Genomic DNA, 11913 nt, shown 5'->3' with positions numbered 1-11913 from the left:
TCTTCCCTGATATTTTGATCCTTATATAGGCCAATTCACACACACACACCCTTCAAGTATATAACTACATCATCAACTCCCACAACTTACAAGTCATCTCACATTGACCCAACTCATATCTTCTGCATTATCCATATTTCGATAATCCAAATACATATTAAACATTTAAAATTTGAGAAAATAATTATGGGTCTCTACAAAAACTTCCTTACTATATGAGATATTTTCAAAATTCTCCTTATCATCTCATTTTTTTCGAATTTTTATGGGTTGCGCAACTAGGGTACCTCTCGAGCACGCATGGTACCCTCGGCCAATTCGGAGTTGACAACTACTTTACAAGTCAGACGCATCTTCCTTTCTTTCTCTCTTACATAACGTAGTAGGTTGCGCAAGGTCGGCCCAAAGTATTTGGATGTCATAGACCAAGTGATGGAATAGTGCTCTACATAAATTTTTTAATTTAAAAACAATAAACAAAAATAATTTTCTATATATAATTTTCATTCATACTATTCAACATGGTAAATATTTCGGCATTAATGGATTCTGCGGTTATAATAATATTCTGTGGACTTAGGTTTGAACCACAACAGCCCCAGTTTGTGTGATAGAAGGAATTTTTTTTGGGCAAAAAGACAATACAAAAAAAGTATTCTACCAAGATTTGAACCTAAGCATCTTATGTGAAAGAACAAACACTTTACTATTGAACTACCAAAGGGTTTTGTATTATAGTTACACACAGAAAATATATACACTAATCTAGAAAGGAGTGTCTCATTTTTTGCCCAAAATGTAAAGGTCCAAGGCTGCGACCTCTTAGGCCTTCCCATAGAGCCGGCCCTGAGGTTGGGCGAACTTGACAAACCTGCTTGTATGTATTCCATCAATCCAAACACGAGCTAAACTCTTGGGAAAGAAAAAGATCCGTGCGGCACAAGTGTGCTTTACGAGAAAACTCAAAGCATCTCTCATATTGATATTGATACCTCATTTTTGGCATCGGGCTAAAATTCCATACAACCCAACCCTGGCTCTTACCCTTGTTCGATCATCAAAGCACCGTTGCTTTAAAATCAATATATGAAAGATGACGATGTGATATCAATCGATACTTGATCGCAACCCATTTATCTTGATATATAAATTAGTTTAATCCAGTATGACAAATTATTCTTTTTCAAGATAAATGTGTTAAAATCATGCAATTATGATCAATTTTTAATCATCATCGTATTTGGCATGTTTGATGTCCTCAATACAGCCTAACATCAAACAATTTCGATCATCAAAGTAAGCCGAAAAATAACACAAATGAATTAAAAATACCGTCCAAAGATCAGTGAGTAGATGAAGATAAAAATTTGGAAAGTAATCGGGTGTAGAAGCATAATCATTAAACTGCAAGACCACCCCTACAATGCAATAGAAAGAAAATTATCCATTCCACGTCATGCCAAAACTTTGTACTCTTTTCGTTCCAAAATATATAGTTGTTCGGATTTCATTACTCAAACGTCTAAAGAATATTTGTATTGCAATAATATTATTTACACTTTTAAAATCTTTGTCTAATAAATATAATTCAAAAAAGATTTATATTACATGCAAACTTATTTTATATTATAGAATATAGGTATTAGTTTAAGAGGTCCAAATAATAAATTACATTCGCTTAGCAATAAATTACTTCCTACAAAAATTATAGATATATTTATGTTGATATGTGTGGAGTAGGTTTTTTTTGTTTTTGTTTTGTTTTGTAATTTAGGGTATCCGAGTCAGTTTGCGCAAACTCACTACTCATTTAATGCGTAAGCGTGTGAAACGACTATATGAAAAGCTATACGGATTCGTTCGAGGTGCAAGGGCCACCTCACTTCCTCGCTTAGAGTTTGTTTCAGATTATCAAATAAGTACTTAAAAAATGAGGACTTATTTTCAAATTTAAAAATAATTGATTTATAAAAATAATTTTCAATTTTTTTTTGCAGGGTTCAAATAAGATCCATATTGCAAATTTTTTATTTTAGAAAGCCTATTATTTTTAAGCTTGAAATTACGAATAAGTATTTATTTTTTTAAGGGGGGAAAGCGGAACGCATTTACTCCCATGCATAAGTATGTGAAACGGCCGTAGAGAGACTGTGAGTTTCGCACAAGCTGATCCAATATACTGACCTACATTTTATTACATTAAAAAAAACAACACAACCTGGAACAACCAAAAAATTGATAGCTCCACGCCTCCACCTTTCTGGTTTCTCCTTTCCTCTGCACATTTTATACGACAGCATATACCACATTGTACTGTAGCTATCTTTACGTTGAAGGTCTGGTGAACTAGATCGAATAATGGCTGGAGGTTACAGGAAAAGAACCCAGAAAACCAGGAGCCGAAAACCACCCAACTCTTCTGGTCGGGCACTCTTCGTCCACGGCGGTGAATTGGCCGATTGGTCCCAAAAATCCCCATCTCCCAAAGGTATATATTTATACAAGTTTTGTTGGCAGTTCTCATTACATATATAAACTTACAGGTTTGCGATCCTAATAGAGCTGAATGTTGTCAGGGATTTGAATCGGCTTATTTATTTAACGAGCCTAAAATTGAGGTTTACTTCTGGGTTGGTTGTTTACTGGTGTCTGATTGTTATTTGTTGTGGTTGTTTGATTTGCAGTACGAAACCCTAACCCTAATTCGGAAAACAGAAGAACTAAGTCTCCATCTCCCAGGGGTATTTTGTGACATTTATATGTTGTTTTGGAAATGATTGGTTTTTATTGGGTATCTGATTGCTCTGGTTTTTTATATGGTTGTTGGATTTGCAGTACGGAACCCTAACCCTAATTCTGATAACGGAAGAGCTAAGTCGGTGTCTCGATCTGGGAATACTGATCGGGGGAAAGGTTTAGTTTGGTCCAGAATCGAGTCTGAGAAACCTAGGGGAAGTGCTTTTGGTTATGTTTATCCTGCTGTTGATTATCAGGTATGGTCTGATTTAATGTCAAATTTGGATCCTTTTTGGTTTTCTGTGTGTTGGTGATTTGTTTGCGGTTATAATGAATTTTCGAGCTAGGGTTAACTGATTAAGTTTAGAGCAGCTTTGGGGATTTCCTTTACTGGAAGAGGGAAATGGTTATCATTTGCCTTCAAAGTTTGGTGTTTTTCTCAAATAAAAGAATTCTTTTCCGTGGCTTGCCCGTACGGAACCCTAACCTAATTTTGATAATGGAAGAACAAAGTCAATGGCTCAATCTGGGAAAACTGGTCAGGGGAAGAGTTGAATTGGGTCCAGAATTGGGTTTGAGAAACCTAGGGGACATGCTTTTGGCTACGTTTACCCCGGCTGATTTTAAGTCAAAATTGGATCTTTCTTTTGTTTTCTGTGTCTTTATGGATTTGCATATGTTGGTTTGTCCGCTGTTAGAATTAGGGCTGCAAACGAACCAAGCCGCTCGTGAGGGGCTCGAAGCTTGGGCTTGGTATGAGCTCGTTCAAGCTCAACTCATAAAATAAATGAACGAGCTCAAGCTAGGTATTTTGGCTCGAATCATAAACGAGCCGAGCTCGAGTTTGCCAGAGCTTGGCTCAAACCGGTTCGCGAGCTCATAAACCGGCTCGCGAGCTCATCATATATATATATACAGTCAGGTTCCGGTGAGGGATCCCGCATTTTATTAAAATGCGGGACTTCCCTTCCTGATTGAATTTCGATGATCCGAGCCGCTCAAAGTGATCAGAACGTGATTTTAAGGGTCCCCGCGAGAAATCAGCAAAAACAATGACCGGGAAAGGCTTCATCCGAGCAGTTTTCATTGAACGGTTTAAAAAAAACTGCTCGGATGAAACCCTTCCCGGTCATTTTTTTGCTGATTTCTTGCGGGAACCCTTAAAATCACGTTATGCACACATTGAACGGTTCGGATTTTCAAAATTTGATGGGGAAATGAAAGTCCCGCATTTTAACAAAGTGAGGGATCCCTCACTTGATCCGTGGTGTGTGTGTGTGTGTGTGTGTGTGTGTGTGTGTGTATTGCTTCGCTTACTCCGATGATAATGTGGAATAATACCCCAAGCGTAGGGTTTAACACGTCGATTGAAGCATAATAAACCGGAAATCCGGGATCGTACCCAAGGGAATAATTATATGACTTCACTGGATTTGTAGATGCAAGTAAGGGCTTTCGGCCTTTAGACGGCCAACTTTGTTTTACTTTAAAAGGTGGAAATAAAAGGGCTAAATTAACACAAACTAACTAAAGAAAAGATAGGCTAGGTCTAGAAATTATTAGCACTCAAGACTCGAGCTAGATCACACTCTTCACCCAACTACACAATTTAAGATACTTGATTATAGTTCTCAAATCGGAAGATAAAATGATTTAAGAATCAAGCTAGCTCTAGAATTCATTTGGCAAATACCTCGAGCGACAGAGCTCTAAGCATCATGTGTGGTGGGTAGGCGATGCTCCCACCTACACATGATCAAAGAGGTTAACACCTCGGTAATTTGACAAACAAACCCGAACCCCATATCAATTTTCAAATCAAAGTTTAAAGCTTTATTGGGTGCAAAATGCAATTTTCGCCCGAGCCATGAGGTGCTAATCACCCCATGACCTAACCCTGGAAACTACTCACTCATATCTAAAGAGATAAAAGCAAGCAAAAAACTACTTAGCATAATTGAAAAGCAACACTAGAAGAAAATTAGAGATTAAGATAGATCGGGAGAAAATAAACAACTTTAATTAAAGCAACAATATCAAAAACTAACAACTAAAGGCAGAAATTAAAGTATTTAAAACTGAAAAATGAAGAACACTCAAGAACAATTTGAATTGCAAAGAAATCTAATCTTGATCTAGAAAAGGTACTATTGAATCTATTTACTTGTTTTTACAAAATGATGTAATAAGCTTTTATACTCCGGGGATCCGCGCCTGGAATATTCCGCGAGATGCTCTGAAGATCCACCCCTAAGGCCCTCGGTATCGATCACGAAGCCCTTAAGTTGCTGTGCTAATGACTTCGGTATCGATAGATGCCAAAAAGTGGTATCAATACCGAAGTGGTTAAGGGGTTACCACTATGCTACTCGGTATTGATAGACTGAATCACTTGGTATCAATACCGAGGCTATTAGGGGCTGCTGCATGATGATCTCGGTATTGATAGGAGAAATCTCAAGGTATCAATACCAAAGCTATTAGTGTCCAGCACTTGCTTCTTTGATCTTTGGCTTGCTTCTTTGAGCCGACGGGTCCCTAAATGCTTGGGCTTTGATTCCGATAACTTCGAACTTGATCACTTTTGAACCTCCATTGTCTTAACTTGCTTTGGCTTTAAAGACCCTTGCTTAGAATGATTTCCTACAAAACGGAACCAGAATACCCTACGAGCAAAAAGCAATTAAAACCAACTAAATTAACGAAAGAAATAACTAAAACTAAACCACTAGCGCACCCTTAATGTCATTGTCGGGTGCTTATCATATATATATATATATATATATATATATATATAAAATCTCCATACACGTACACATGTTTACATGTGTAAGCTTTTAGCTGCCATCAAAGTGGTCGTCCTGCAATATCCACACTAGGGAATACTTAGAGAAAAAGACCTATACCAGTTAACATTTATAGACAGAGGGAATCCCTCTTAGGCTTCTAGTTTGGCGATGTGCGACAAATGAACGCAAGGAAATATGTTTTCTTCTCTCGTCCCACATCGGCCTTTTATACCTGTGAGCAACCCCGGAACACTCTATAAAGAGAGGGCCAATCCTCTACCATGCGTGGCTGAGTTGTGTTCTGGCTTTCGAGCCATAGTGAGTCGAGCTCGAGCCTTAGAAATATCTTGCGAGCCGAGCTCGAACATGCCAAAACTCGGCTCGACTCGGCTCGTTTGCAGCCCTAGTTAGAATGAAGTTTTGAGCTAGCCTTAAGGTTAGAGCAGCTGAATTTGGGGATTTTCTTTTGCTGGAAATGATGTTCATTTGCCTTCAAAGTTTGGTGGGTTTTCTTTGAATAGAAGAAGTTTTCTCGATGATGCTTTCTAGTTGATTTCCGTGTAGTGCTGATTTAAAGATAGAGTGTGGTTTTTCTGTACAAGTATTTACTTTTTATGTAGCATCAGATGTGTATATGTTGGTTTTGACTGGTATTGGATTAAAGTTGGCTGTGTCCGAGACTCTGAGATCAGAGAAGCTATTTTGAATGTTCAGTTTTAAAAAATAAAATAAAATTGATTGGCTTTCCTTTTGATATGAAATTTTGTGTTGTTTGCGTATCTATACTTCTTGGGTCTATGAACTCGAAAGAACTGTTTTCAAATGATTTGTCTAGTTGTCGGAGAGAAGCAGATGTGTGATTTAGAGGATGTTTAGAATAAATTAGGGAGTTCCTGTACTAAGTATTTCTGTTCGGTTTGGATTGTTGGGTTAAGTCATTGTGGATAATTTCTCGATATTTTAGTGGAATAAGAGTTATTTTGTATAGTTAAACAAGGGTGTCTTACAGAAAATGAGCTTTTTCAGATGATATAGGTGCTTACAGAAGAGTTTGACTAGTTCAGGATAATCTCTCTTTTTTTCCAGGAAGGCTCACTTGCAAATGAGGGTGAAAATGCAGAAAACACTTTAGATGAGTCGCATCCTCTGGTTCTTGTTGATTCCCATGAGACTAAAATTGTCGCTCATTTAGACCAGACACCAGCTATGGAACTCCAAAATTTGGAATTTACTTATGACTACTTCCCAAGTTTTGCAATGGATGATACCTCTCATAGAGGATTGGGCTTTTGTGCTGAAGCAGAAGTAACTCCGAGTGGTATTGGACCATCATTGCAAATGGAAGAGAAAGAAGGCTTTGATTCATCATCTTCTGAGGAAGAAATGGTTGGCAGGTTGGATTATACCCCCGATGCAAATCCTGAAGTGGTTAATGATTTTCAGGCAGAAACCTCATCTCCGGAGAAAAATTCAGGGTTTTTGTCCATTGGAGGCTTGAAACTGTATACACAAGACATTTCAGATGAGGAAAATGGTGAGGATGATGCAGAAGAGTTGAGCGATGAGGAAAGCGTAGAAACTTCTGCTTCAGGGGAATCCATAGAAACATCTGATAGTGATTCGGAGGACACTTCTGAGAGTGATTCGGATATTGATGAAGAGGTTGCAAAAGACTACTTTGAAGGAATTGGTGGGACTGACAAAGTTGTGGATGTCGAGCAATTCGTAGCGCAGCGACTTGATGTTTCTGATGATGATAAGAATACCTTTGGTGGTAGTTTTAATGAGACTTTGAAAAAGTTGGGTGGGATTGCTCTACAGGATGCATCAAGGGAATATGGCATGAAGAAGCCGCAGTCTAGAAGGAAGTACCATGGAGAGACTTCAAGACGGAAAACTACTGCCCATGATTTGTCGTCTGTTATGGAGGATATTATGTTTGTCAAGGATCCTAGAACCATTTCTGGGAGGAAGAAACATGTTGCTCGATTTCCTCAGTCTTGGCCTTCTGAGACTCAAAAAAGTAAAAATTTCAGGAATTTTCCAGGTAAAGAAGAACATTTATGTACCGCCTTTTTGGTGGTCGCACGGCAGAGTCTTATTTTGCCAAGTTTCTGGTTAATTGCTTGTTTGGGTTAAGGGTAACGGTATATCTAAATCATGAAATAGATTATCAATAGAAGATATAGTTGTATTTTTAAAACTCTGTTCTTGTAATTGGAGAAGTAGCTTTTCTATTCCAGTTTCTTTAGTGGGCTTTTGCTTCCCCCTGTATGCCCCTATTTAATGGGCTTTTGTTGCTATTGTGATACTTCTAGTTTCTATTTACATTTTGACCTCCAAGAGGCAATGCTAGGATACTATGATGCTTGGCCCAAGATGATAACACCTAGTACCCGAGTAATTCAGATGGAAGATGAACTTTTATCTTATTTTTTCAGCTCGCTTTACTTGCATAGATGTATACCATCGTTTTCTGAGACATGCTAGTTCGTTAAAACTTTAGATTATCTAGTTTAGATGACCCCATGGTTCAAGATGGAATCTCGATCATTGTGATTCTGTCAGTCCTTCATTTTGGCTATTCTACCCATTACTGAATGGAGACCAGTGGTTTAAGAGGCACAGCCCGCACAAGGAAGGATGCATTAAGATATTTTCAGAATCTTGAAACTCGATCCTTTTTTCTGTTAATAACTTTATACTCAACTGAAGATTTGGGCAAATAAACGTAAGAGGATGCCGTTTTGAACTGTTGAGTCCTAAAGTAAATGTATTTTGATGCTGGAGATTTCTACTTTCATTCCTTACCTAATTGTGGTTAATTTCCATGTCACCTCCTGATAGATTAACTTTGTGCCTTCACAACAGCAGAAAAAGCACTACCATTTTTGAGCTGTACTACATGTGCTTTAGTGTACTATTTCAGGTGAAAAAAAGAAACATCGCAAAGAAACGATTGCTTTGAAGCGGCGTGAGAGAATGATTGGCCGTGGTGTTGATCTTGAGCAGATCAGTTCGGTAAGAAGTAATCAAGTTTCTGGATTGGAAGATAATTTCAGAACTTTGTTAGCTTGCTAATGTTTCTAATAAAACCATGTGATTAGGATAGATCTCATATAGTTCCTCTTATTGATTGATATTCCGGATGGTGTTTTTTTGGGTGAATGTGAAATGACTTTGCTATGCTATGAATAAGTGATTGTTCTAGTATGGTTGTTTCAACATTTTTATGGAAAGTCAATATGTTGTTGACTAATAAGGATGCATGAGAACAGCCAGTTAACGCTAGATTTTGTATCTTAGAATTTTGTTTCTGCTCAGAGTTGTCTATTACTGTCAATTAGTTTTGAATATATTTCATGGGCATGTGAATTACAAGATTTGCCCTTGACTCACTTGAATAAATTTTTTTTTGAGTTTTGATATGCTTCATCGGTATTGTAGATGATGTGGCATGTGCAATCAAATATATGTTAAGCTTTGATTTTTGATCATCGTGAACTTGGTCCTAATTTTTTTACTTTTGTGCTTGCAATAAGAATCTTTTTTGAGTCTAATTTTAAATCAATACGTTTTTTAATAATCTTGTGTCTTTGGAAGTTCATTGCTTTTTTCCACTTAATAGAAGGATTTCACTGGTTTCTATTTTTAAGATTGTCATGTTATCTTGAGTTATCAAATTGATACACTTTAGTGAATTCTCACATATTTGTGGTTCTGAATTGCAGACATTACAACAGATGGTTTCTGGTGGAGTAGATATGTTATCATTTCAGCCCATGCACTCCCGCGATTGTTCGCAGGTATGGATTGTGCTCTGCAATCTGCAGCATATGCTTTTTTGTCTGTTTTGGTCGGCTCCCATTTCCCACTACCCTAATACTGAGAAGGAAAACTTGCTCCAAGTGTAGTTTATATTTGTAGTTTATTTAATATTTGCTTGACGATTAGTTCATGTGTAAGAGAAAATAGGAGAAAAAGGGCTGACTCTAGATGTTGTGACTACGACTTAGGGAGCTATCTCTAGTAATGGTTTTGAATCTTTTGATACTTTAACTATGTAAGCAGACATCTTATTTGGATTGACAGCATTCCACCATTTGTAAATCCATTGCATTCTCGTTTTATTGTCCGTAGCTTTCTTGCAGCATGTTAGTGGAACATAGCCTGCAGGGTATGGCGTTGTTGCTAAGCATGGTTTGGTGTTTGGTGGAAGTTCACATCACATACGAATATATTTGGAGTTACTCTTTTTGCCTATATCTCTACGTTCAATTTTGTGTTCTTTAGATCAGCATAAATAGAGGGCCCAGAGTTCAGTGAATTTTCGAGGACTTTGGTGTGCCTGGGACCTATATCCTGTATAAGATTCTTTGCTGATCCAGCTCGTTTTGTCGATATTTAGGTGCAAAGGGTAGCATCAATTTATCGCTTGCGGAGTTTTTGCCAAGGTTCTGGTAAGAAAAGGTAAAATAGTATATGTCCCCTCCACGATAAAGATACATTGTAAATTCTTTTAATACAATATTGCTCTCTTTATTTCACTAAACACAAGTTGTTTGGAGATCCCTCCCTCGGCTCCTTGGTAGCAATCATAGACTATGCACTTTTCTCTTTATACTTTGAAATTAGTTCCTACTTCAGAAGGGGATAATTTTTCTCCTGACTGGCCTATTTTTCAGATTCGTAACAGTGACCCGTACTCAACACACATCTATGCCATCTTCCAGTGATAAGCTTCGCCTGGAGAAGGTAGAATTTGTATAGCATGTGTAGCATTTTTTCACTTCCCGCTTTGTCTGGAAACTTAAAATTTGCTTGCATTTTCTCTCTTCATTCTATTACGTTCTTTCTCAAACTAAGATGGTATTGGCATACAAATTTTCAGCTTATTGGAGCTGGTGATGAGGATGCCGATTTTACAGTCAACAATGTACAATCAATCAAGGGAGATCGAAACGGAGCTAGAAAAACTGCCAAGGGAATTGGTTTGGGCCCGCTAGAAAAATCGCAATCTGCACCAAGCAAGTCGCTCAAGAACTCCGCCAATTTCCATGGCAGCAGTGAAGTAAGCAAGAATAAAAGGAGTGGGAAACCAGTCTCATATGCTGCACAACCAGTCTCTTTTGTGTCCAGTGGTATATTGCTATCTGATACTCTTGAGATCAATGCCATTGATTCAAAGGAGACAAGTGACATTTCCCCAGAGAACAAAGTTGGGGCCAGTTCATCTAAATACGGTGCCTTCGAAATGCACACTACTGGCTTTGGATCAAAGATGATGGCTAAAATGGGATTCACAGAAGGTAGTGGGCTGGGAAAGGACGGTCAAGGAATAGCGGAGCCCATTGAAGCGATCCAAAGGCCGAAATCGCTTGGGCTAGGTGCAGAATCCTCTGGAACCGATACTAACTTGTATAAGACTGAATCTAAGAGATTTGGGAGGAATGACCCCATTGAGGCGATTCGGCGGCCCAAGTCGCTTGGCTTAGGTGCCGAATCCTCTGGAACAAGTACTAACTCATCAAAGACTGCACTTAAGAAGTTTAGTAAGAATGAGCCTCAGAGACTTGGAGCTTTTGAAAAGCATACCAAGGGGTTTGGATCGAAAATGATGGCCAAGATGGGCTTTGTGGAAGGAATGGGCCTGGGGAGGGATTCCCAAGGTATTGTTGACCCATTGGCTGCAGTCAGGCTTCCAAAATCCAGAGGATTGGGTGCTAAAGGTTAGTTATTTATCGCACTTGCACAGGGAAAGAATAATCTCCTTGCTTTTTTTTTTAATGTGATTTTAGTACCAAGCAATGGATGCAGTTTATTTATATGTATCGAACCTAACTTGTAATTTAGCTTAATTATGCGACACTAATGCATTATTTGCATTGTTGTGCTTTAATGGTTCTTGTACTCCCTACTTTTGCTAGTTGCTACCCTTTTATTTGTCTCCATCGTTTCTGGTTTCGCCGATGTATAGGCTCGGACCATCTTTAGGCTGTGTTTGGATTAAGGATTCCCGTCAAGGGATTTGGAAAGGAAAATCAAAGTCAAAGGAGACACATAATGAATTCATGTTGGGAAACCCTCGTCGTCTTCTTCTTTTTAACACTTCGCAAATCCTTTGCGAATCCGTGATCTTATTACTTCCTTTGGTGTCCAGGGGATGAACTAATTTCAAGTTCCTCTCTTCTGTAATTGATTTTGTCTAGTTCTTTTCCTTTCCTTCAGGATGCAGTAATACGCTTTTGCCTCTCTTTTTTCTTTCCTTTTCTTCAGGATGGAGTGATATACCTTTGCCTTTCTTCTCCTCCTCCCTCTCTCTCTCTCTCTCTCTCTCTCTCTCCTTAGGGATGGGATGATATGGTTTGACCTTTTGATTGTTAACCAA

General features: G+C 38.3%; 1 protein-coding gene across 1 annotated transcript; it reads left to right on the top strand.

Annotated features, from left to right (window-relative positions):
• Positions 1 to 2223: 2223 nt before the first annotated feature.
• LOC131299262 (uncharacterized) lies at positions 2224 to 11424 on the top strand. Its single transcript, XM_058324909.1, has 9 exons — positions 2224 to 2488; positions 2685 to 2741; positions 2836 to 2993; positions 6612 to 7572; positions 8455 to 8546; positions 9257 to 9331; positions 9934 to 9995; positions 10211 to 10280; positions 10417 to 11424. Exons 1-9 carry the CDS (start codon positions 2359 to 2361, stop codon positions 11257 to 11259), a joined length of 2448 nt encoding a protein of 815 aa, XP_058180892.1. The 5' UTR covers positions 2224 to 2358; the 3' UTR covers positions 11260 to 11424.
• The last annotated feature ends 489 nt before the right edge of the window (positions 11425 to 11913 follow it).

The sequence above is a fragment of the Rhododendron vialii genome, chromosome 1a (assembly GCF_030253575.1).
Source record: "Rhododendron vialii isolate Sample 1 chromosome 1a, ASM3025357v1".
Taxonomy (NCBI): Eukaryota; Viridiplantae; Streptophyta; class Magnoliopsida; order Ericales; family Ericaceae; genus Rhododendron; species Rhododendron vialii.
This window is presented reverse-complemented; position numbering and strand designations above follow the sequence as displayed.

What these genes read in the sequence shown, in the direction of transcription:
- LOC131299262 (XM_058324909.1), top strand. Translation starts at nt 2,359, where the DNA reads ATGGCTGGAGGTTACAGGAAAAGAACCCAGAAAACCAGGAGCCGAAAA. An exon ending in ATCCTGCTGTTGATTATCAG is followed by an intron (nt 2,994 to 6,611) that starts GTATGGTCTGAT and finishes CTTTTTTTCCAG; the next exon opens with GAAGGCTCACTTGCAAATGA. An exon ending in AAATTTCAGGAATTTTCCAG is followed by an intron (nt 7,573 to 8,454) that starts GTAAAGAAGAAC and finishes GTACTATTTCAG; the next exon opens with GTGAAAAAAAGAAACATCGC.